This window comes from Chelon labrosus (assembly GCF_963514085.1).
Source record: "Chelon labrosus genome assembly, chromosome: 16".
NCBI lineage: Eukaryota > Metazoa > Chordata > Actinopteri > Mugiliformes > Mugilidae > Chelon > Chelon labrosus.
The window spans coordinates 13003153-13028878 of NC_140349.1; the positions used below are offsets into that span (position 1 = coordinate 13003153).

A 25726-nucleotide genomic window follows, 5' to 3' on the forward strand; every position below is an offset into this window, starting at 1 on the left:
GCATCGAACAGCCTGCAAAGCTTTCATGTCAGTGTTTATGCTTCAGAAATACCGATTCTAAATCTGTGACTAAAGCGTAATCTTAAGCAACAGTCTCGGATGTAAAAACAGTGATTATGTGCGAGCGACTCCCACCGTCTGGGTCTAAATCTGCGTCTCTCCGAGCAGGTGAGTGTGTTTATTCCCCGCACGGGCAGCCTTGCGGAGGCTCTCAGCAACGGCAGACGACACCAGACGTTATCGGCTCTGCCAAGGCCCTCTCAAAGTGGGCCAAATGGAAAAAAAATAGAGGGCGCGTTCAGCGTGGTCCCATGATTCCCAGTGAGCTGCGAGGGAATGACAAACAGAGCTTGGCGTGTCACACACCGCGAACACACACAAACACACGCAAACACACATCATTTTTCACACCTTCTTTGCATGTCCTCGCTGGCTCAAAACACAAAATCTAATTATTCCTGTTAATCACAGCCGCTCGAGCTGACTCATTGCGGAGAGACACGCTGTGCATACGGACACACACACACATGCAGACGCACATGTACACACAGCCCACCCTCCCCGTACAGTACAGTCAAACACACACACACACACATGCGCACTCTCACTCGTACAAGTGCTCTCAAAACAGCACACTCTCACTTCAGCTTTGCACAGGATGTTATGAAATCGGCACTGTTGCTGAAACTTAGAGAAGGTCGTTGGGAGCCCTCTCTCTCACCCACACACACACACACACACACTCTTCACCTGGCACTCGTGCAGAGAGCTGAAGCTGAGCTCAGTCCCAGTCTTCTCCTGCTCGTGTGAGGAGCCCGCCTGTGAACGGACTGTCGCCTGAAGCGAAGAGGCCGGGCCGGCGTTGATTCAATTTTACAGCCCAGTCACTCTCTCTGAAGCTCTGATTAGTCAGCCGGGGGAGACAAGAGGGAGAAGAAGAAGAAGAAGAAGAAGAGGAGGAAAAGTGATGGCTATGACCGACATTGCAGAGGATGACCTGGATGAGATGATGCGCGAGGAAGCGGAGGATGTCTTCTACGAGGACGGTAGGCTCGCCAAGGCAAAAGTGTTGAGAGCAGGCGTGGGTTTACAGGTGGGCCGACGCAGGGCAGAGACAGCTGCAGCGTGGTTTCACCGGTTATTTTGCGACTTGTGGTTGAGATCAGGGTTAAGAAAAGGTTGAAAGTCATGGCTGACGGGTGGCCTGGAGGGATCTCCTCAGCTGTGTGGGTGGGGTGGACTTCTGCACGGTCGAGTAGACTCTGACACTCACACGGATGCTCAAAATATATTTCTCTCTTGCTGGAGTGGAGTTTAATTTACAATATTTATTGCTTACAGTGGCTGCAATAATTAGTCACGATGAGTCCTTTGCGCTTTTTGTCTCCAGCTCATCTTTAGCTGTGAGCACAGTTTGTTTATCGATTTTTATATATTTTTTTTTAACTTTTACCCTTTTTAGAAAGCAGAGAGGAGCCGTGCCCTCTGCAGTGTGGGCGTTTTTGTGTAACAGGCAGATGTTTTTAACCAAGCATTATGAGCCACAAAAAAAAAAAAAGAAAATAGCCTTTTCAGCGTGTACTTTGAGTTAGTGTTTGTCATAATAACCTGCTGCTCACTGGTAGAGATGTGAACAGCAGAATTAAAACGCTGATGATTATTCATGAGAAGAAGGGCGGTAATTGAGCAGTGTTTACTTCATTTTGAGACAATACCTTAGCAGATAAGGTTGTTTATTACCTGGTCCTTTTTGTATTTATGAGCCTTAAACTTAAAGGAATAGTTTGTTGGAAAACACTTGTATTCTCTTTCTTTATTTATTTCTTCTCAAGCTGTTATAAATCTGCTGCAAGAACCTTTTCTTAATGAATGAAGTTCTTCTCAGAGGCTCTGGTCGGTAAATTCTGTTGTACAGTATATGCTAAGCTAAGCTAATCAGCTGGTGACTGTATTGTTCTTCTCATTCAGCTCCTGGCAAGGAGGCCAATAAATGTATTTCCCAGAGCTGCTTCCCTCCCTCCCTCCCACTGAAACACAACAGCAAAATGGTGGATTGTGCTCATTTTGAACCAATTTCCCAGGTTCCCTTCAGTGTGAAATTCACACTCCCGCACAGTCAGAGCTTTTGCAAGTGCTCTGCTGTCTGTTATCTTTCAAACTGCTCAGAGAAAAAGCTGCACACCAAAATGTTTGCATTATACACTAACTCCTGGCAATCGGTGCATGCGTACGTTCATAGTATTCAGTTCCCTGGATAAGCTCCTTAGACGACAAGTGGACATTGAGATGGGGGATATTCCCACATATTGCATCATTTGGTGTGTAATGTATGGTAATGCCTCCACTGACCCACTTCCGACTGATGTTCGCTGATGGTAATGTGACGTTCCCTTTGAACAACGCAGCCAGGAGGTACGCAACCAGATGACACCCTCTGCAGCAAACCGGCCAATCGCGGCGCTCCGATCCGCGTCGAGGCTGGCCAGCAGGCATCAGTGTGTTTATTCATAGACGCAGCTGAAGGTTGCAGAATATGGATCACTTATATTTTCTGTTCTAATTAGCTCCGTGGATTAGGTATGGAAATTATCCCGTGCGTTTTGTCTTGAATATGCACGGGCTTCGTTCTCGTTGGTGCCGAATGTAAATTTACAACCACTGGCCTATTTTGGTTTTTAATAGTTAGTTTTATTATTCGTGGTGCGAATCTTTTCCGCCCACATATGTGGAGCTCTGTGTGGAATAGGCTCAGTGTGAAGCAGGATCCTGTGCAGTAGTTCTCAACATGATGGGTCTAAAGATGACTCGCGAAGTGACATTTAGTAGCAGATCAGTTAGTCCACATGAGATAAGACGTTTTTATTGTAACATTAAACCTTAAATACAGTTCAAAGAGGGAAAAGTATGGCAAGCAATAAATAAAAAAGCCTGCTTTTATCTATTTCTGTCTTAGAATGAAGGCCTGTTTCAAGCCTTTAAGTTTCTAACATCAGATCTGCAGCTGTTATCAGTGTGAAAACATATGCGTCGAGAGAGAAAGGGAAGCTCAGCCTAACAACGGTAACTAAGGTCAGCGGGGCCAAGCAACCTCGTCACAACTCATGAGCAACATTTTCATTGTGGTGATGGAAGAGTCTGTAGTTATGAAACAGTCTCTGTAAAAATAGCTGCGTTTATAGTGTATAAGATATAAAAAACCAAGAGCCAGAGGTCATCACACTTCATATTAACAGCTACAAGAATAACCTGACCTCAGAGCTCCTGTTATTAAAAGGGACCACCAGATGTATTTGCTGTCAGCTCTGCTCTCTTAGAGACAATAGGTTGTGTAAGGCATGGTTAGTCTGGCTTGTCGTGCTTCTGCTGTGCAGAGCTGAATTATGACTAAAGGAGTACTACTTTTAGCCTGGCAGCAGAAATGTCAGCGAGCCCGAACAGAGCAGATACAAACTCTCTCCCTCCCTCCCTCCTTGTTTCTGCCTCTTTGCTCACACACTCGGTGACTCCGCTTCAGGTCCTATGAATTAGCAAAAAGCCCCGGTTAGCTTTACTCAGTGTAAACAATGTTTTCTCATCCCCGTCCCCGCCTCGCTCATTTCACCGTATTTTTAGTCAAAGCAAAACCCGGTTGCTTCGCAGAATCACGAAAAAAATAAAAAACTCAGCTTGTGCAGATTGTCCTTTTCTAGAAGTGAAAACCAGTTGGCAAATGGATCCTGCATCCGTAAACACATTTTGCAGAGACCTGAATAAAACGAGGCAGTCATTATGGCCGTTTGTTCAAAAATCTAGTCTCTCACTCTGCTTTCAAATCATGCATATGGATGGTACTGCTTTTTAACCACTAGTTTGCATAAACAGGCGGCTGCATCATGAGTGTGTTTGTTCGCATACTCACCGGATGATTCCACCAGAGGACGCACCAAAGGACTCGAACCACATAGATCTTCCATAGTTTTCACTTACGTGTGTTACGTTTTGGAAAAACTGTTTTTGTGGGAGTGGTGCGGTTGTTAGGATTGTCATCTCTCATTGTTGAATCTGGCAGTTTTCTCTTGGAGCTCCGGTTTCCTCTCACTGTCCATAGAAGTTGTGTTTCTCTGTGTTTGATCTGCGATGGACTGGCGACCTGTCGCTGGGTTAGCGATAATCAAATGGTTTCAGCTCAGACATCTGATGATTGATATTCAAAACACACTACAGACAGTTCCCACTCCAGTTTTTTCAACATTTTCTGTCGTGCATGGACGTAACTTCTAAAACAACTCTGATCTCTTGCCAGTGACCATTTGTCACTGTGCAGCAGCACTGATTGCAAGCTTGGTCAACAAGTTCGTCATCAAAACAGCCAACATACTGCCTCTGTACTGTTTGTGTGCATTGGAAAGGATATGATAATCTGCAAGTGGATATGTCCACATTTCGTTTTGTTCAGCTGTTTTAGGAGCAGGCCACCAAACCGAGCTCTGCTCAGTATCTCAAAGCCTTGCCACATAAAAACCAAAAAGTATGTTTATCATTATTAAATGAAATAGATGAGAAATTTGCTTTTTTTTTGTTTGTCTATCTTTCTTATTTTGGATTACCTGGCCCTTTGTGCTGTGTTTTGGCTGTTAAGGTCACTCCAGGCGTGCCGCTCACGTGGATGCTCAACAGAGGCCTTAGCAGAAAAACAGATTTTAATAAATAAATAACTATTGCACGTGCAACTCAGAAACTTACAAATACAAAGTTATGACCCGGCCCTGGTTACCCATGGGCCCCTTTAAAATCACCTCTTCACAAAGCCCAACGTGACCTATTGAGAACTCACAGAAACTACAGTCAAACCACTTAAGTGGTTTTACAGCACCAGATAACACACACACTGCTATGCTTTATTCCCTTGTTATCACATCTCACCACACGCACAATCTCCTTTTTTTCCAAACATTCCTCTGAAGAAGGAAAAACAAAAACCAAAAACAGCCATTTAAATGAAATCAGTGAAAGTGCACAGGAGCTCCATTGAGGCCAAAAATAAACACAGTGGCTTCCTTAAGTCCTTCTTCCTCCTCGTGAGTGGCTCAAAATAGTCTGATTTTGGTCTGTTGTGAGCGAAGGTGTGTGTACAAGAGAGTGGTGTGTGTGCGCCAAAGGAGAGTGGGAGTAGTAGGGCTTTAATGACAAAATATAGTCACGCATGAGGCCTACGGCGGCGCTGGGTTGGAATGACGCGTCGGTGTTTGGTATCTAAATACACTCGTGTTTGACTAACTGGGTCAGGTCAGAAAGCATGAAGAGCCGCTTTCAGTCACAAGTCGGTCAGTAACAACTCTCAAGACGCCTGTTAGCGCCCTGAATTAAAGTCCATAGAGCCACAAAGGAAATAACTCCTCCTTTGAAATGTCAGTCCTGAGAGTCTTTTCGGGGAGTTGTATGCTTCAAGCCGACTAAAGCCTTGTAATCTAACACCGTTTGCTAGTTTGATAAAAGTTTATCAGCTCTTATGCAGGAATGTGTTGTATTGTTTCCTGCTCCTTGTGCAATAGGATGCGTTACCGCCCCTCCCCTGCCTACCAATTCCATGACAAAACCACTAATTGCTCCACAACAGCTATTGTTGGTTTGTTTGACTCGGTGTAGTGCTTTAAAGCACAATGACACGTCAATCACTACGATTTTTTACACTTATAAAAGGTTCCTCTCAGATTTTGACCAAGAGCAGGTTGACATGCAGCTAAAGAAATCCTGAGACGCTCGTGTAACGGTGTGAGGTGAGGCTTCACCTGTGCGGGGCTACACCTTTGATGTGTCTTTTTCATCTGTGCTCTTTAAGCCTTTCACTGCAGACTCTGCCGCGGGGCTTTTCTTTAATGTTTGCGGCTACGCAGCACCTGAGATTTAAAGGGGTGAACAACAAATAAATGTAAGCGTGACACGACATGCAGGCTTCTTCAAAAGGAGGCAAGTCTCAAACACCAAATGTGGGACTCATTTCCTCTGTAAGGGATTTTTTTTTTTTCTCCTCGCAGCGAGTGGCGGCAGTAGAAGAGCGGCATTCCTCTGGTAATCAGGACGAAGAGACGCTAATATGAGGAAAAGGCGTCTAGCGTAAATCTGAGACCTTTTTATCTCGTGTACATCAACACTCGGCTGAGGTTGTAACCAGGACTTGTTTTTAAGCAGCGTTAGTGGAATAAATCTTATTAGGGGTGAGTAACAATATCAGAGTCAGAGGTTTATTCACTGCAACCACATTAATTTAATTCTATTTTATGAAGTCGTGCTATAATCAAATCAAAATTTCACATACGAGCTCTTGGGAGGTCTTATTATGTGATCATTCTTGATGACATGAAATCCATCCCTCTGCTCCAGAACAAGCTTTCAGAAGATGCACCCCCACCACACACACACACACACACACACACACACCCATTCACGCACTTACATAAGGCATTAACATGATGTACAGAGCTCAAGGAAAGGGCTGCAAGACTAGAAGCCAGGTCGGATTTCACAAATCCATTTCTCTCTCGTACTCTCGCCCGCATTTGCTTTGTGCAGGGGAGGAAACAGTATCCTCTTCTGGGCCGACGCGAGGCCGACAAAAGCCCTGGATCACAGTGGACAGAGTTCTGATCCACAGACGGGTAAACTGGAAGGGAGATTATCTCTAGAGGGAACCATCTAACAGCCTGGTATTTATGTAAAGAAGTGTGAGAAGCTGTCAACAAAGAATTAAAACTTATCAGAAATACTGAAGCTTACATTTCTCTCTCCCTTCAGACAAAATTATATATATATCTACAAGATCTTAGCGTTTAAAGATTTGTTAAATATATGCTGCAGCTGAAAGCAAAGCGGATAATCTGTTAATATTTTATGATCAACGAGGCTTACTAGTCCCAAGTGACAGTGGGATAAAACAAGATAATGGGGAATGGATGGACAGCCCATTGAAGACATGTACTGCTGTCGTATCTGAGCGCCTGTCTTAGTTGGGTGGATGGAATGAGTTGTGCAATTTTCCACATTTCAGACGTGCAAAGGCTGCAGTTGTGCAACTCCACAGTCAGCTGTGGTGCAAAATCATGATGAATCATCTTTTTTCTTGATATTTAAGGACCTATTGAGGTGTTACAGTGCAAAAACTCAGCTTAAAAACAAACAAGAAAAGCTGTTTTTAATGAGAGATATATTAATTAAATTAAGAAAAATAATAGATAGATAAGAAAACCTCAATAACAAGTTATAAGAGCTTATTGAGAATATTTAGAAACAAGACATTTAATGTGAGTGAAATGCTCTCAAACACAAAAACTGACTCATAAGAAGAAGTATCTTGGTAAACTAATATTTTCTGCCTTGATTTAAAATACTTCATCTTAGTTAGATTTCAGTTTTTGCAGCATTGGAGTTTAAATACAATACAATCCAATGTGATTTTGTAAATCACTAGTTTGAAACCAGCTGGTAGTAAGTCAGACCTTTGGGGGGACTTTACACGCCACCGTGTGCTGCCTTCAAATGCTCAGTCTGGAGAACACCGCTGCCAGGCAACTGTTGGCCTCTACAAGCCACAAGGCTAAAAGTTTAACAAGCTAACGGCTGGATAACTGAACTAACCAGGGCACCATGTGATGATGAGGTCATTGGGACTATGAACATCTTCCTCAGACACATAAAGAATTATGAATGAACTCATATTAACTTACTGTTTTGAAAACTGTCAGCAAACACGTCACAGCTTGAAGTTGTTCGCGTGGACTTTTCTCGTGAACGTGGCAAAAGGCAGCATTAGTGACTGACTTATAAATATCTAATCCAAATCAAATTTTACAAGAATCAATACAAAAACCGTAAATTATCTTTCACGTCAAGTTTGCAGAGTTTCACACATGTTTTTGTTTGCTCTTTACTATTCTTCTTAATGGCGTCAAGATTAAATACACTGTCTCGCTCTGAGTGTTACCCTTTAATACTGAGATATGAGAAATTTAATTGTATGCTCACTGTAGCAATATTGTGAGCTCAGTCAGGACAATAATTCAACCAATGTTTATCGCTGTCTGTCAAACTGAGCTCAACTTTTACGTGACACACATACAGTAGCGCGCCCCTCCTCTTGCTGCCAATCAAAAGCTGGTTAGTTAGGGGTGTTATTATTGTGTGGGTGATAAAAAGATTAAATGGAAATGTTTATTTGATATGTACGGCAAGACGGGAGGGGATGCAACAAGCGCCGGCCCATTCCTCGTCACTGTCACACACACACGGTTATTGTCTTGAACATTCGCACACCGACAGTCCACCCACTCGTACACCTCCACCGTCTGGCCGCAGATGTCGTCTCTGTCCACAGAGATGCAGCGCGCAGACTAACACGACGACTGAGCTGCAGTTTGTGCATCAGTGGACGCTCTGCGTTGGGAGAAGCTCTGACCTGAGGGGACCTACTGTAGCGGGCTTGTTCCTGCTCTGCATCTCCCTCTTCCTGCTTCTGACAGTTGGCTCCACTGACCTACTTTAGCCAAAAGACTCCAGCTATCATTATTTTCTGCTGCTTTCACTGAAACTGGAGAGAAAGAGAGGAGAAAACAATGGGAAGCCCTTTTCGAATTTCGGGACTTTAGTTAAATGTTAATGGTGCAACATTCAGTAAGCCACATGATGCAAGAGTAGAAATCTTTCTTTTTTTCTTTCCCGGGAGATATGTTTCAGCCTGAAGTGTAAACTCATGTCAGATTTCTGGTCACAGATGTTTACACATGGATTTATCTAAGCTGGCCATTTCGCTGTACCTTTCCTGTACAGTTCCCATGTGGTTACCATGACAGTCAGTGCTGTGGGCGACGCTGGGCGTGTGAGGTTTACACTTAGTGGCTTGGAACCGCTCTCACAATGAGGTAACCCTGTTTGAATCATGAAGCGTAACAGACCACCCATGGCTCTTCATAGACGGATAACCTGCTGCAAGTTTAGAGGTCAGGGTTGGCGAAGCAGCCGGTCACAGGTGGATATAAATAGGAAGAGTTTGATGATCAAGCTAGCGTGTATGTTTGCCTGTGTAAGGCTGTGCAACTCCTGAGAAAAATATGTAGGTCTTCAGCTTCTAGTGTTCAATTTGTGTGAGATTTCTTCACTAGGAAGAGTTCAGTAAACCTAAAAGACTGACTGAAACGTAGGAGGCTAAAAGCTGATTAGAACTGCATCAGTTGTATGATCATTGGCTGATTGTGTGTGTCGATATGCAATCTGGGGAGCCATCAGCTGTCGCCTCGTGGCTTAATTCCCCTCCCCCAAGTCGGAACTACTACTCTGAAAGACTTCAAAAAATTTGGTAGACGTCTTGCACAGTTGTTATCACATAAGCAAAAATATGGCATGCATCACTTGTGAGCCTATCACAAGCACATAACTCCACAATTTTGAGCAAAAAAATACAACACATATTTTTTTGAACCGTCCATGTTGTGTAGTGTTCCCAGCTCAGGACAGGAGACCCTCCCAGGAGCTTGTGAATGCACCATTAGTCTCCGTAGGACAACTGACAATGTTTTGGGGATGTGCTGGTCAATTTTTACAGAGCAACTATCCAACTGAGACTCAAGATTGGAGTTGGAGTTCATAAATTATGTCTACAATAGCGCCGTGCCAGTTCACACTCACCTAGTAGTTTTTTTTGGCAAACGCATCATGTTAGCATGTTAGCTTGACTTGGCATTTTGCACCTAAATTCCAGTCAAACATGATTGGCCAGTACCACTCAAAGTTTCCACTTTGACTCACTTGAAGTTGTCAGAGTGAGTTGTCAATAACTACGCCTTAACACTGCTTTTAAATCTCTAACTTGTCAGAAACAAATTTTTACAAAACATGTTCTCAAAAAGTTGCCAAGTTCAACATTACATATTCTTGGCTTATCAGGTTACTGTTACTGTGAGTGGCACATTGTTCACAAATACCTCTACGAGGCGACTCTAAGCCCCGCGAGGCAGAGACTGTACCTGCAACAAGCAAGCTGTTATTACAGACCAAAGCAGCCCGAGCATGGAGCCAAGCCACAGGGCAGTGTGCAGCCTGTAATTGATTCACCTCTGTCAGACTCAAAGAGACACGCTGGATTATATGCGACCTTGTGCAGACATATAAAAGCTTTTAATGCATCGTTCAGTAAACATGTAATACTCAGAGCTGTAATACACAAATCTGTTTCTTTATGCTGTTAGCTGAAACAACGTCACAACGCATGTCGGATTCAAGTTCGGCCTTTAGAGCTGGGAGAGTCCAACAATGAGTCAACCCAAACAGGGGCTGTAACCTGAGAAGAGGCAGCAGTCAGCATTTTACACAGATATTTCAGCGCTACACTCTCTCTCTCACTCTTACACACACACACTCCATCAGCTGTGCTTGTACATCCTTTAGCCTTGACCTTCCTGCCCTGCAGTCATGTGGCCTTTCTGACTCACTCTGGTTTCGTGGTCAGACGCTGCTGAGCGGGAGAAAACGTTAAAATGTTAAGGGAAAGGGATAAAGGAAACTAGTAAAGATTTTCATTCATGAAGAATTGGAGGTAGGGCGAGTGCCAGAAGGTTTCAAATGCCGCGGAGCAGGAGATCGAAGGTGGTGATCAACAGCGGGGGAGGCTGGTACGGGAGGAAAGGAGCTGCCATGCTGGGAGGTGAGCGAGAGTTGCTCCATTCATACTTTCTATAGCCTGCATGAATGGGTGTGCGGTTTTATGTGTATGTGAGCATATGCCTGTGCATGCTTCGTACCCAAAGGTCCGTCGGTGGCTCATGTAGTTCTTTGGACACACACAGAAAAAGGATCCGTGTGGTTTTTATTTAGAGTGCTAGACATTCCTGCTGTGACCAAACCTGATACCATGATTCGTACGAGCAGCATGAATGAGGGGCTGTTATAAAATGAGAGTTGGATCAAGCAAGGATTAAAAATAAGTTGCAGGTATTGAATAATGGCAGCTTCTTAAATTTTCCTGAGAAAATTCTTGAGAATATTAGAGACAATGCTGCGATACTAAATACTTGGCTCTGATTTGCAACTGCTATAAATGACTGGTTATATACAGTAGCTACATGTACAGCGTGTGTGTTTCTACGGTTGGTTGGTGGGTATGGTGTTCTTCTTTGTGGTGTGTATGTGCGTGCTGGTTCCTCTGTAAATATAGCCGCTGGTCAGGGGCTACTGATGACAGCCATGATTACAGGCTGAGCTGTCCAACAGCTGAGCGTCTTGGCGGAAGAGAGGGAGAGAGAGAGGGAGAGAAGGGTGTGTGTGTGTGGGTGTGCACGCAACTATGTGTTAGTGTTAGTTGAGGGGCTTAAAGAAGACCTGCAGACATCTGTGGATGTGCTGTGTTCAGAGGAAAGAACTGTAAGATGCAGAGGAACCAGTAAGTAATGCTGGACAGCAGAACATATCTAATTACTGCTAATAACAACCTAACATTGGTAAATAAACCACAGTAAACCTGGACGTCAACATTACTGCGCCTAGCTTTGTATTTCCTGTTCAGTCATATGACTTTTGGCAAGGAGGCAAATAAAGTTATTTCCCACAAAGATTTCCTCTAAATCTTTAACTGCCTTCACAGGCCCCTAGGTCTATTGTTCCTTTCCGTTTCTCTCACTCAGCTGCTTCCTTAGCAGCAGGAGTAAGTGTTGGTGTGGGCTCAAAATAATGTTCCCTGTTATCTAAAACGCGTTGTCCTCAGAGCACAGAAGATATTGCAACTGTTCCAGACTGCCAGGTAGGCGGAAGAAAAAGGGCCATCACAGACGGCCGATATGTAATAATCTTCAAAATGCATCTCCACATCAGACGCAACGTCATATAGAGGTGGAAATCATGAATCACTTTGCAGATTGGGATCACTCTGAGCAGAGTAGATAGATAGATAGGTAGTAACTGCATTGTTTGTCCACTAAGCTAAACTAAGCATAACTAGCCTCATGTTAATAGCTCATCAGACTATGATTTATCAATTTCAACATAAATGCACTTGAATGCACCGTGGGAACTTCCACCAGAGACTAGCAACCTCTAGGACTAGGACCACCCCCAAAATATTACGTTTTTATCCTAAAGTCAATTTCAGCTTGTAAAAAAATAAAAAATGCATGACCTAAACTGTAAGTTTTCTTAAATAAAATTAAAGAAGATGGGTAAAGGCTGTCCTGAAGGTGTTCGACCATCCAACAATCCCTTCTCCTTATTTACTCTTTCCGTCCTCCTACCTCTTAAATCTGAGAACAGCTAAATTTACAGCACTTCTAACCAACAGCCCTTTAACTACACCTTTGTTGCTGTTTGTTTGTGGGTGGGAGGCAACAGCACCATTTGCCGACAATGCGTGTGATAGCACCAAGGATAATTTCACCGAAAATTTAAGCCATCACTTAAATTTCCAGCCAAATTAGTGACTGCATGCAACCCCCCGCTGAACCCTCCCTTTAAGATCAATCATACCAATGAGTCATTACAAAATCCACTCTTCTACTAATACCAAGCTGATGGATTAAAAGGGACAAGCCATTTTCTGCTCCCTCCGCTTCTTGGAAGGGCGAGATGAATTGGATTTGTATGGACTCAGCGGAACAACGCATCCACTTATGGAGGGCAATTATGCTGGCAGGAGCACTTCAAGGCGAGTCACTCTTCATAAAGTCGTGTCACCGAAAATGCATTTTCCCTCGGCCTCAAATAGCAGCGGCACCTGTGTTTCATGCTGTTTGCGGCGTCTAAAGATGGAGGTGTTTGTCTTTTTTTTTTTTGTCGTGGTTCCCTTCCATGAAATTCAATTAGTTCCAGGGAAAAGCACTCGCGGTAAAACCCACCTGAGGCGAACGGATTGGCGAGGTAATTTGGAAAAATCCCTTGTTGTTAAACTGCGTAATCACAGATAATCATTTTCACAACCTGTCAGCATATTTATGAGGACAAATACGACTTATCTCATGCATTGGTAAAATATGGGTGCCACCAATATAGTAAAGTCTATTGTCCAAATGCATATATGTCAGTTCAATCCTTTTATTTCTGTTACTGAGTCCTTAGAGTCTACTATATGCAGAGTACAGGAGGAAGAGAAACCATTCTTACCTCCAACTATTCCCTCCAAATGTGGGCAAACATCTTTTCAAAGACTGCACACATATGTCTGTGCAGGTAAGGTTCTGAAAATAAAGGAAATGAGAAAATATAATGGAAAATAACTCTGGCTATGTAGACTGAGGAAATAAAGGAATGTTTCAAACACACGGTGGCACAATAGCAAATATAATAATTTAATAAATAAATAAAAATCAGTTAGACCCCCACTGACTACCTGTCTCTTCCCACACTCTGTGCATTGTGTCTGTACCTGCTTGCCCCCCCCCCAAGTTGCCATTATGCATGCTGAACGCAGCAGACATGGAGGCATCACCTCACGTGGAGAGATCAGCCAGCGCAAAAATAGCTCCAGTATCAGTGAACATTTGACAAAAAGAACCTTTTCTTAAAATAGGTCTGCAAAACGTGCACTTTGTTTCAACCTTGGAGATGAATTTGAATCACACTTCCCATCAAATAATTAAATTAAGAAACAAATATCCTATATAAATTGAACTTTTGTGTTTCTAGTGACACCTTGGAAGGTTAATCTCATTGATACTGAAGACCAGAGATTATGATTATTGGCCTGTGCTGCCCAAACTATTAGTCTTCCACTCACTTTAGAGTTTTCCCTCTAAAAGAGGCACATGTACTCATTAATATACCTCATAATATATATGGCAGGATTACAACCTTAAATCCGAGCTACTGGAGTTTATGTGATGGGATTATTCGACGTGATTCATTGTGGAGAGAGTGCTTGGTTAATGCTCTCAGGGCGCACTCCCCCCACCACAAATGGCACCGCGCGATGGAGTCGGGTCCTCATTCTTCTTATCGCGTCCACGGCAGGGGTACAAAAACAGGCAGACCCCGCCCTCCCCGTGACATCCCCGCCTCTGATTGGTCGCCGTTGTTCAGGAGGAGCGCCGCAAACACAAACTGGAATGTGAGAGTGGGATCAGTGTTTGCTCTGGACGGACGGCGCTGCATCGACCGCCTATCAGCGAACAAACGTCGGCCATCTATCGCTCGCTCGGGCGGCTGGATTGAGATTTTTTTATTTCTTTTTGGCTCGCACCCCGAACAGCGTCAGAAATCTTTGCGCCGAAAGCGAAAAAAAGAGCACTTTTTCAGTTGATTTTACGCATGGCTGGAGAGGCGCAGGTACACGGGCAGAGACGCCGCTGAGGAGCCACTCTTGTGAAGTTTTGCAGAGGTGAGTTGAAGCATCGGTCGGTGCAACTTCATGAAGCTTTGAACGGGCATAAGGAATTGTTTAGTGTGAGGACTGTGGTGCGCTCATTCAGAGGAACTCCTTTCTCCCCGGCTGTGGGGGGAACGCTTGTTCTCCGGGGCAGTGGGTTAGTGGATCAAAACGATGCGTGATCTGATTTGACTAAGAATGCACATCAACCAACATTTACTGTGTTTTAAAATACAGTTTTCCTGACTTTAATCTCTCGCTCCAGACCACTCAGTTCAGTTAAACCTTGTTTTATATATTTTAGGCATTTGTGCTGTTTTTGGAGCAGCTGTAAACGGCAGACAAATTGAGCATTTGAAACCCCCTGTGTATGTGAATACATCACGTGAATCATCAGTCATTTTGACAGATGATGCGCTGTTAGAAATGTCTCCCTTTCTTGGTCGCACGTGGATTCAGTTTAAATTGTGACATTGTTGTTGCCAAGCTGCTGTCACTGCTTTCCTGTGTGCGTCTGTGCGCGCGGGTTTGTGCAGTTCTCTCCTGATCAGACACGCTGGATGCACACTCCTGACTCGCAGGTGAAATGTGAGAATCAGGCCAGCGATTTGGAACAAAAAAAACAAAACGCCTGTCCAGGTTTGTTGAGGATGAGGGTCGAAGGTCATCTATTGTACACTGATACCACCCACAGTGGACCTGCCATCTGAACCAGAGCAGATAAACTCAGCAGCAGCAGCAGCAGCAGCAGCGAGGCTGGAGATAAATTGTCTGTGAAGAGAGCAGCCTTGACTCCTCAGAAAGATATTTCCAGTTGTTTGCTACCTGCCAGATGGCCCCTAGTTTATTTTCTTGCAGCATCAGCCAAGAGAAAAAAGTGTGATTTCCTTGATATTTCAAATTCTCCTCCCCTTTAAAGGCCTGCCAGCTGAGCTGACAGTATCTGTTCAGCTGCATCTCCTCCAAGTTGATAAAACAAAAAGATTCGTCAAGCAACTACAAGTCGTCAAATCCTCAGCCAGCTCCTGCACGCATGAAGATACAAACAAAACAACAGGAAAATCTTTTGCCCAAATAAGCATGCAGCTTGCAGCGAGGCTTTCCCCCCGGCTGCTCATGCTGTTTCTGAGGAAAAAGGCGTTTCTTTTTTTTTATTTTTTATTTTTCTCTAGGGCTAAATGCTCTCTCAGTGCAGCGCCAGGCTGACTTTGATATGGTTAAGTGGAAGTGCTTTGCCTCGCTGCCAGGCTGTTTGAAGGGGGCTGGAGACGAGGGGTAGTGTGTTTGTGCCAAGCCGAGACCGGCTGCAGGGATGCAAGACCAGCGTCTGTTCCCAGACTCTCACACACACAAGCTCTCCCTCACCTTCCCTCTACTTTACCACAGCCGGCTTTTCATTCCCTGCATCTGCTCCCTCAGTCCCTGCCCTCTTTCTTCTCCCTCTTTCTTTTCACTCTCTGTCCCAGTCTCGCTTTCTCTGTCTCACACATGCAGGGACGAACACGAACACACACACATACACGCACATGCACTCATTTCCTTCTCTTTCTCTCCAAAGCCTCATTAAAGGAATTATGACTGTGTGGTTTGGAGGAAATTCAGACGTGCTGTCGTTTTGTTGGGTTTTCCCCTAAACTAGTAAAACACAACAATGCAGTGTTGATGGGAGCAGGGTGGGTATTCAAGGAAAGTTTAATCATCACCTGAACGTCCATGAAAGGAGGATGCAAGCAAACAGTAATTCTAATTATCTGCTAATTCGTTTTCTTATTAATCATTTTGTCTGATGTCAGGTGTTTTATCTGGCCATAAGATATTCAGTTCATTTCAATTTTATTTATATAGCGTCAACAACAATACAATTTATCTCAAGATGCTTTACAAAATCCGGTCTGAAGCCCCCAGAGCAAGGCTGAAGGAAAAACTCCCTTTTAACAGGAAGAAACCTTGAGCAGAACCCATCTCATATGGACGGACCCATCTGCCTGAGACAGAAAAGATCAGCAGGAGAAATGAGATAAGCATACATCTGTTTACTATCATAGAAAATGAAGGAGAACCAGAAGCTTGAGCAACATTAAATTTGGCTTTGGAACAATGAATAAACTTGTTGAGTTTAAAATTGACCTAACTGACAGTGCCGCACAGACACAGATTACGAAGGATATGCAAATGCTAGAAAAATAGGTACACGATGTTTGTGAGAAGTGAATTGTGCAAGCAGCCGTGATAAAGTATTTTTGTACTTTAAAGTCCACTTACATCTTGCAGACTGAGCACTTGACCTTTTCCTTTCCAAGAACACCCACTTGTGCTTCTCTGAGATTTTTGCTTCGCTCTGTGTGATTGTGTGGGTGGGTGGGTGTGTGCATCCACCACATGTACATATGTCTTTCCATCTGTGAGCATATGTGGGGGGCTTGCATTCTTACGGGAGGAGTGCCTCTAAAGTTTTCACAGCTGATGGTTATTCTTAAGGAGTGCAGAAAGTGAATGTGCTGGGAGGAAATGGTTTCGGCTGAATGCGTTCACTGCTCTGAACGCTGAGTTTAACGTTAAAGTCGACTTAAATAATAAATAAAAACCTCCTGCTACGTGCTCCACGATCCGAACCTCCAAATTTAACTCGACCCTCGGTCTGAATCTTAAAAGCTGCTTTGATATCACTCATAAGTTGGAAGAGGTTGCTTTTGTTCTGGGTCTTTGATGAAACTTTCAGCTCCCTGTGGGGAAATTGGGTCGTTCTGTTCCCTGATGTAGACGACAGTTGTGTTGATGTGTCTGACACGGTGCATAAGAATAGGTTTATAGGTTTTATTTTAGAAACAGTAAAGTTGTTTCTCGACTTTTCACGCATTTTTTCGTTTTGGCTCTTGTGTCTGTGATTCATCACGTGGAGATTTAACGGTGACGTCAGATAACGCAGCCTCCCAGCCAGTTTCGTGTCAGAGGTTATCTGGTTTCATGATGATAGTCTGGCTGTATTGGCCTGTACCGACATGCCCAACCCTACAATCACTGCTTCCTCAGAGGGGGGTGGGAGGTGTTTCATGTCTGTCGGGAATTTCCGGTGCGAAGAAAGTGGTCAAACTGGGGTTAAGTGGTATGTACGAGACTGAGACAGCGGAGACGGCTGACCGGAGGTGGGAGATCTTATCCTCAGGGGATACCTCCTCCCATGGTGACTGTAGGTGATGGAGTTTGTACAGACATTCCTGATCCCCCCCCCCCCCCCCCCCCTCCATAACTTTACATCTAGTGCAGTCATCCATCATTAACATGCACTTTTTATGATAACTCCAAAACTCCAAGACATTCCCATCAGCCTTGGTGGTACTTTGTATTTACTGCTAGCTACAAGCAAATGTTAGCTAACACTAAAGTTGAACAAAGGTTTATGGTGGTTAGCTGGCTTGCATAGACAGCATGAGGCACACCAGTACATCTGATATTGGCTCAAAAGCTCAGTATTTTGGGTATTTATTTTAAAAGTATTGTCTTTTGCCAATAATTCTAGATGATTTTAACTCTGAATGATGGTCACTCTCATTGGTCGCGTCGAGATCAGTTCAACTGGGGCCACTTCTCCTCGTCAGTCATCTCTACAACTGTCTGAATTTTTATTACATTTCCATGGTCTTTTGACGCCACGTCGCTGCTATTCTCTTCTTGTGTGTCGTCTGTAGAGGAGTTACAGAGCGCCAGGCCGCCCCGAGAGACTTCAAAGCCTTTTTGGCCGCTGGTGAGAACAGTGCCGCCTAGAACCAATCAGTTCAGACTGTAAATGGAAGAGAGGATACAGTATGCAGCGGCTACTCCCGCGAGTTACTGTACAATCACATGAAAGTCACACTACACACACAAACATAAGCCTGTGCAACGTCTGGGTATTAGTGTGTAGATTTCTTTGAGTGTTTTTGTCTCCTGACCGCACGAGTCGAAGCAGTGATGTATGAAAAATCATAACCGGAACAATTACGTGCCGCTAATGGACTAATGAGTCCCCCACTATTTGTGTGTGGCATTCATCGGGGTGTGCGTTTGCCGGTCTGCCCCATGGGTTTTCCATCTTTATCATTTCATTTTTCCTCCCTCTCTCTATCCTCCTATGGTCATATCTCCCCTCCCTTCCCATCTGTTTGCCCACCCCTCCCTTCCACTCTCTCCTCTCCTCCATAGATACAGACAAAGAATTTATGGAAGGGAGTTTGAACCTCTCCTCACCCCTCCTCCCGTCGCCTCTGAGCAGATCAGCTCGGCATTCTTGGTGTGTATGTATTTGTGTGTGGTGTTACCCATTAATCTTCTCCTCCAACTGTGTTACCGTGCCATGAGGGGACACACATGCGCCACATGGTACATGCTCTACACTGGACGTCCTGTGTGACACATGATATTTGACACACTGGCACACACACACACCTCTGGCTGAAGCAGCTGGGAGCGGCATTGCGATTGCTGTAAGCGTTTTAGGGTCCTAAGCTGATAATCTGTCTGTTTTGGTCTTTGCTTCCTCTGCAGAGTCCAGCAGCTGGAAGACATATTATTGGTTCATATCTTTGTGTGTCATCATCATTTCATGTCTCTTTCTTTGTTTTGGCAACATGACAACAACGCACAGATTGGTGACACATCCAGCGCCAGACAGTTTTCTTCACTGGTAATAAGTTGTACATGTGCTGTCAACATTTCTGGTCTGCTGTGATGGCTCTCCGAGCTGCAATCACCGCTGCACTCGTCTCTTCTCTCCCTCCTGCCTCTGCTTGTGTTTGTATCATCTGTTGTCTCGCTCCCCTCTTCTACCTGTGCAGGTTTAGTTTTTCACGCTTCATCTTTCCCAGCATGTGACTGCAGCACCGTGATCACATTTTTGTCCCAGACATCTTTGCAACCTTTCGAGTCGAGGAGACGTCTTGCACCTGTGTGACTGGCTTCTTCTGTCATAAAGTCGAGTTTTCTGAGACATCGGGAAATGGGTGTTCCCGTTACCCAGCTGCCTCGGGGTGGCTGTGACACACAGCTGTGTGATGACAGATGAATGGAGGAGGAGGAGGATGGGGGGGAGGAGGAGGACGAGGGGGAGGGGTTGCTACGACGCCGCTCCTTCGTCCTGAGGGGAGCCGTCACGAGGATGACTGTTCAGTCTTTGAACTTTGCTGCTCATCCAAAATATGCCCTTAAAGGTCACAGGCGCTTGGTGTGACGAATATCTTTTGGTAGCATCAAAACCCAGAAATGTCACTGTCTGAACTGATTAGATGATCAAAATTAGTCTTATTTGTAATTCAGATTTTTAAAGGGGATCTGAGCTACATGTGGGTCAGGAAAAAGAGGCCACTGATTTTTAATAGAAAGCTGGGGTAAAGAACTGAAGGTGTTAAAATGATATAATGGCTTTATATCAAGCGTCTTTGGAGCTTGCTGCGTACTGTCGACTAACCCAGAGACATCGTGTCTTTGGGGTTGTCCGTCCATCCATCCAGTTTTCACAGTATCTCAGGAACATGTTGGGGGAATCTTTTCAAATTTTGCGTCGACTTTCAGCTTTTCCGCTTTTATTCAAACTCCTACACTCAGTGCGGTCACACTGAAGTCTGGACAAACATGGATGCAAACTGCAACTTGCCTGCCTGGTGGAGGCATGCAACCCGCAAGGATGCCGTTCGAGTTTTTATCCTGTCTTTCAACTGGATGATCAGTGAAAAATCAATGGACTGAACATTTGCAGGTTTCAGCTTCCTTAATGCAAAGTTTAAGAGCAGCTAAATGTCACATCAGAGTGAATGATTTTGGTTTTCTTTACTTGAAATGTCATAACAAACTTGCAATTAAGTTCTATTTATAAAGGTCATTTAAAGAGTCTAGTCCTTGGTGAGGCATTTCCACATTTGACCAAGGGACATTAAATGTAACGTGCACAGAGATGAGAAATATTCTAGACGGGTCCATTTACTTCTAAAGATTGACAAACCCTCCGCAGTGTCTAACATAGCATTCCTGAAGAGCCGCTTTGAAGCTCGATGTGGGTGGTACCGACCGTTGCCATCTTGGCAGTGCTTGACTCCGGCTAACTAATTCAAACATGGACAAAGAGGTGGGTTGTGAGTAGAGCTGAAGCAGGCGGTTGACTCCTAGGCAGATAGCTGGCAATCTGTGATGGCACCTTCCTAAGGATGCATAACTTTAAGTCTTGATATAATTTGAATAATTGAAATTCAATGGAGAAATTACCTATAGAGGCCTCAAGTGGCCAATCGAGGAACTGCAGATATTTGGGCTCTTCCGCGTTATCTTAATTTGTGTTGTTTTGTTGTCCTGAAACAGATATCTGTCGCTAAGTGATTAAGCGGCTCTCCCCTATTAATTTACCTTTAATGGCAGTTGCCATTGACAAGAATCAAATAACAAACATTATATATATTCCGGTGCAGCAGAGGGATCACAACATCAGAGTGTCTCTTGAACATTATTCTGCATGTCTCCCTCTCATCGTCCTTGCCTGCCTCCTGCTGCACATAAATGCTGACACACCGTTTAAAAAAAAAAAAAAAAAATATATATATATATATATATATATTTGAAAAAGGGCAGCAAACCCCATAGGAGAACACTGTGGTACCACAGAGAAATGTATGTGAACAGCTGTGTGTTCAGAGGCTTGGCTGGTGAGCGTGCAGGTGTACGAGTTCAAGTGATGATTGGCACGATGGATGACATGGCGATCTGCTTCTTATTTGTAGACTTGCTTGTTTTCTCCATAACTGTAACCGTTTCCTTTTCTCCTCTGAGCCTCCAAATCTAAATAATTAACACCAAACTTTTACAGCACGTAGCCTGGGTACTCAAGTCTTTGTGTATTTCCAGCCTGATGCTTCACAAGCCGTCATGGTTGCAGATCTTCAAATTGTACTTCATAGCTCGTCTGTGCCCTGCTCCCTGCTGAGTCCTCACTCTGAAACAGCATGATAATCTCTGCACCCAGTTGAAATATACAACTGTGAAACAAATGTTTAGGGAGAAAAGAACAACTGTCCCCTCCAGTGTTTTGCTCTGCCAGTCCTTTCAGGGAAATGTGGACATTCTGCCTTTTTGTCCTGCAGTGTGATTTTCTTTTCATCCAGCTGCTTGGTAAATTGTTATTCTGTTGATAACATTATGGTAATGTTTCAGTCAAGGCTAGGAGAGCGATGAGTGGAGCACAAATCCACCATGACTCCTGTTTGTACGTTACTCCCACAGTGTTTAATGCTTTTGCTTCTGAGAGAGAGAGAGCGTGCATTTATGGTTTTTCTATGAAAGAAATATAACCAGATAGTAAGTGCTCCGTGGATGTAGTAGTTTAATGGCTGCTGTCGTAGAACCAGTCGGAGCATAAAAGATGATCAGTAACTGAAGTTCTGACACATTTTCCGGCCCTCTCCGTTCTGCCACCTCTGCAGCCTCCAGAGCTGAAGCAATGAGAAACTGTAGCCGACTGGATATTTTTTCATGGTCGGCTAATTCACACTCATGTTGTCACAGTAGCCGCTATCAGTGGAGAGAGTGTTGTCTTTTCCTGCTAAAAATAACAAATGGAGCTGAAACAACCGGCGTAATCCTGTTTGCGCTGCAGCTGCATTCCACCGTGGCGGCATAGGTGGTCATTTTCAATCAGAGTCACAAGTAATGGACAAATGAAAGAAGTGGAGCAAGTAGGGGACGGGTTCTCATGCTGACCCAAATGCAGGGCATACTAATAAGTCAGCTGGGCGTATTGGAGCAATATGCATGAGACACTGCGAAAAGAAAAGATGGAAATAGTCAATGGGGAAAGGATAAGAGGACATTGTTTCATGTTTTGAAGGAAAATTCACCCTAGATGACTTTTAAAAACTCCCATGTTCTATGCACAGTGTTAATTTCCTGCATGTTTACAGCGTTTTCTTGAAAGTGTAGGACGCCGTTAGCTGCAAAAGCTAAAAATCAGGCTCTGCTTCTCTACTCTCTCTGCTTTTTGCAGCGTCTAATGATTATTGTCAGCGTGCGGACGCTCAAGTCAGCAAGAGACACATCATGTGCTCAGGCTTAAGCTCTTGTCTCTCGGTCAGCCGCCGCTGCTTTCTACGGTATTTTCTAATGTCATAAAAAAATAATCTTGTGGCCCACTAATCTGGACGGTGCATTTACTGGTGTGGTTTACGGTTCTCACGAGCGATTACACGCTGCTCTCCACTGCCGAAATGTCAGCGGCAGCTGCCTGAATGTAACTTCAGTCCAGACACGCCTCAGTTAATCTGGTCATCTGTACATTTAAATGCCACTCCATATCCTGGCCTTAATTTTTGTCAGCCCCATGAGGATACTGATGACCTATAATTAGAATAGAGTGACTATAATCGCCTCATAACGATATGTGAGGAAATCTGAGCACACTAACACTCACACGTTGGGGTCTGAAGAGCGGGAGCTGCATTCGAACACTGGAGAAATGTCACTGAGGTGGAGAGAAATTAACTCTTCATGAATTTGTTTGAACAAAAGAAGAAGATAAAGGATATTAATTGCTTTTTCTAAATGAGGCTACACATAAAGGAACCAAGGAAGTAGTACCTGTCTGCCTTTTAACCAATTTGAAAAGTCTGGTGTTGAATTTAATGCTCGTGTGTGCTTCTTTGAGTTTTTTGACCTGTGATGAAGCTGGCACTGGCCTCATTTCACATACCCACATTCAAAGGCGCACTGTTCGATTCCTGGTCACATCCCCTCTGAACAGTCTGCCTCACGGTAATCTGTTTAACTGCATCAGATGACTGAATTGTCTGTCAGCTGATTCCTATTAATGTTTATACACTCCAGACCAGTTTAATGTTGACCCGATAAAGCACTGCTTGTTTTTTTAGTAAATCAATCACCGTGGGACGATGTCTGAGATCCGAACAGCCTGGCTGTTTGGGTCAAGATTTCGGACTGCTTGATTATTTTTGAACGTCAGAGAAAGTCACGAGACACCGGAAGTTCAGTCAAAACACGAGTTAACAATTATTTTTAACTTGGGATTTGCTGTCTCGCCAAAGGTTTGATGAGAAGATCAGGCACATTGAGCACAGACTGTGTCTAATCTTTAAGATAGGCTAGGCTAGGTCCGTCTAGGCTAGGCATGTCCTTTATTTAAGGTTGGTTTACACTTCCTCAACTCATCTATGCAGAGTCTATTCATCGTTCTGTATCTATGCAACTGAAACGTCAGCGGTGTTGAGTCTCTCTATGTGCTTAAAGCAGCGGCGCTTGGAACTGAGCGGCACATGTTGGAGTCTGAGTTAAGAAACAGTTACTTGTACTGTAATCACAGCAACCCAGAAAAGAAAGAAGACATCTGAGAAGGAGGGTGAAATTTCTGTGCTTGTGAAAAAAAAAGTCGATAAGGAATGGCATGTAGCTGCATTTCTGTGGAGGTCAGGCTATGGTGTACGGCGCTATACTGCACCTACAGATCCAACGCTCCATCTAGTCTCACAGGTTGACTTGTGAAATCACTTACTTTGTCTTTGCTTTGTGTTACTTTGTTGTTTTTGTCGAACATTTCTGTAAATTCAAGAATTTTCCTCCATTGTGGGCGCTCAAACACAGGGACAGCAGCGAAAGAGCTTTGTGAATGTCTGTAGAGATGACTATTGACTGATCCTTTGTGTACCTGAGGTACACTCACTACATACCAGCATCGCACAGGACGTGTTGAAATTTCTCTGCTGTCCATTGTTTCTTTTGTGTATGTGTGTGTGTGTGTGTGTGTGTTTTTTTTTTTTCTCGTGTGGTGGGATTCCTGGAAACACAGTCAGAGTGAAAAATGTTGTTTATGGCGCTGCAGGTGATGGAGCAGTCAGTCTGTTCTCGCCTTCAAAGCTTTTGGTGAATACCTGACTGTCACCAGGTCATGTTATTTCCAGCTTCTTCCCTCCGTTTACATGCGGATATGTTTCACGTGCTGGTAACCAGAGCGACATTAGATTACACTGGCTGGAGATGTTAGCCTAATTTATTCACATGTATGAGTTTTATATCATAAAAACATGGTTTGACTTTATGTTTTAAGCAAACATGAACTTGGATGAATAACAGCAGAGGAAACAAGCTAACGATGTCATGAATAACATGAATAACCGCTAACTCCCGCCGCTAACTCCCGCCGCTAACTCTCGCCACTAACTCCCGCAGCTAACTCCTGCAGTTGACTTCAGGTTTTGGCAAATTTGGCGCCTCCTCCCGATCCACATCAGACCAGGTAAAATTAAAACAGTCATATCTCCGGTTTCACATAGTCTATCAATGTCAAACGAAAACCGGCCAGCATGATCACAGACAAGTGGAGGTTCAAGCTTTTCTTCAGAGGGAAATCTTTTCCAACTTTTTAGCCGTTAAATGCTCCACCGTGCTCACCAATGAGTCACTAACTAACTGTGTCTGGTGTTTGTGTCTGAGCAGAGTAGTGGATTTATTAGAGCTGGTTTTGTAGCTGTTGGGATTGAACCCAAACATCAAAGTTGCGGGTCAAAAACACCAAAATAATGAGCTGAAGGATGTTAAAAAGCTCTGTGGAGCTGAGGAGAAAGGCAGTCATGATTGCAAGGGATAACTTTCAAATACGCGTAGTAGTTTCATTCATTGGTAAAGATATTGATAATAGTAGTTTTAGTTCTTTGTATCTTGCATAAAATATAGGAACTTTCAAATGAACATGAAACTCTGCAGTGCAAACTGAAGTATTGAGTGAGTCATCCTTGTTATCAAAGGTGTTTTATTACAACCTCACAAGGCGACATTCTTCCGCTCCGCTCTAAAGCAGTTTCCTCCCTGCCTTTTAGTGGTTTTTACGCAGCCTTTTCAGTAAAGACGAACAAAAACTCCATCCTCAGGAGGAACTTCCACTTTCCCTCAGCACTGAGAATAATGAGGCTCCCTGTTCCTAAAGCAATTTTGCCTTGTAGAAGTAGCTGTAAATCCCAGATCCAGTTAAAAAGCAATATCACAAGCTTTCTGCTGTGTAGCGGTGTAGATTCTCATTTGCATGTGCGCCGGCGCGGTGTCACCTTTCATAAACATAACTGAGCTTGTGATTATGCGTCTGTGTTTGCGCTGCAGGTTTTTTTTTTTTACATGCAGGGAATTTGGATTTAAAACATTTTTCTTCAGCATGGTCAGTAGGTTAATGGGGCATGGGATGGAAGCGGGATTAAAACATGCTGCTTTCCACTTAATGTGTGCACGGAAACGTCGGTTTAATTTGTAAGAGTTTAAATTTAACGAGGTCTTTGCTCATTTGAGAGAACTTTCATTCACATGCAAGTGTCTTGTAGTGTAATATGAGGACGCTAAGCAGCTCCAAACAAAGCTGCCTCGGTTTATTTTTGACTGAGATATTTTTAAAAGTTCACAGTA

General features: G+C 43.9%; 1 protein-coding gene across 2 annotated transcripts in view; it reads left to right on the forward strand.

Annotated features, from left to right (window-relative positions):
* Nucleotides 1–692: 692 nt before the first annotated feature.
* The window catches only part of ripor2 (RHO family interacting cell polarization regulator 2), a 54467-nt gene continuing 29433 nt past the window's right edge, over nt 693–25726 (forward strand). The window contains exon 1 of one of the 2 annotated variants that reach the window (XM_084563018.1): nt 693–1046. In XM_084563018.1, the coding sequence (XP_084419144.1) occupies nt 968–1046 (79 nt within the window). In that variant the 5' untranslated portion in view covers nt 693–967. Of the gene's footprint in view, nt 1047–14077; nt 14327–25726 lie in introns of those variants that run through there. The other variant, XM_084563019.1, reaches the window with a different exon arrangement.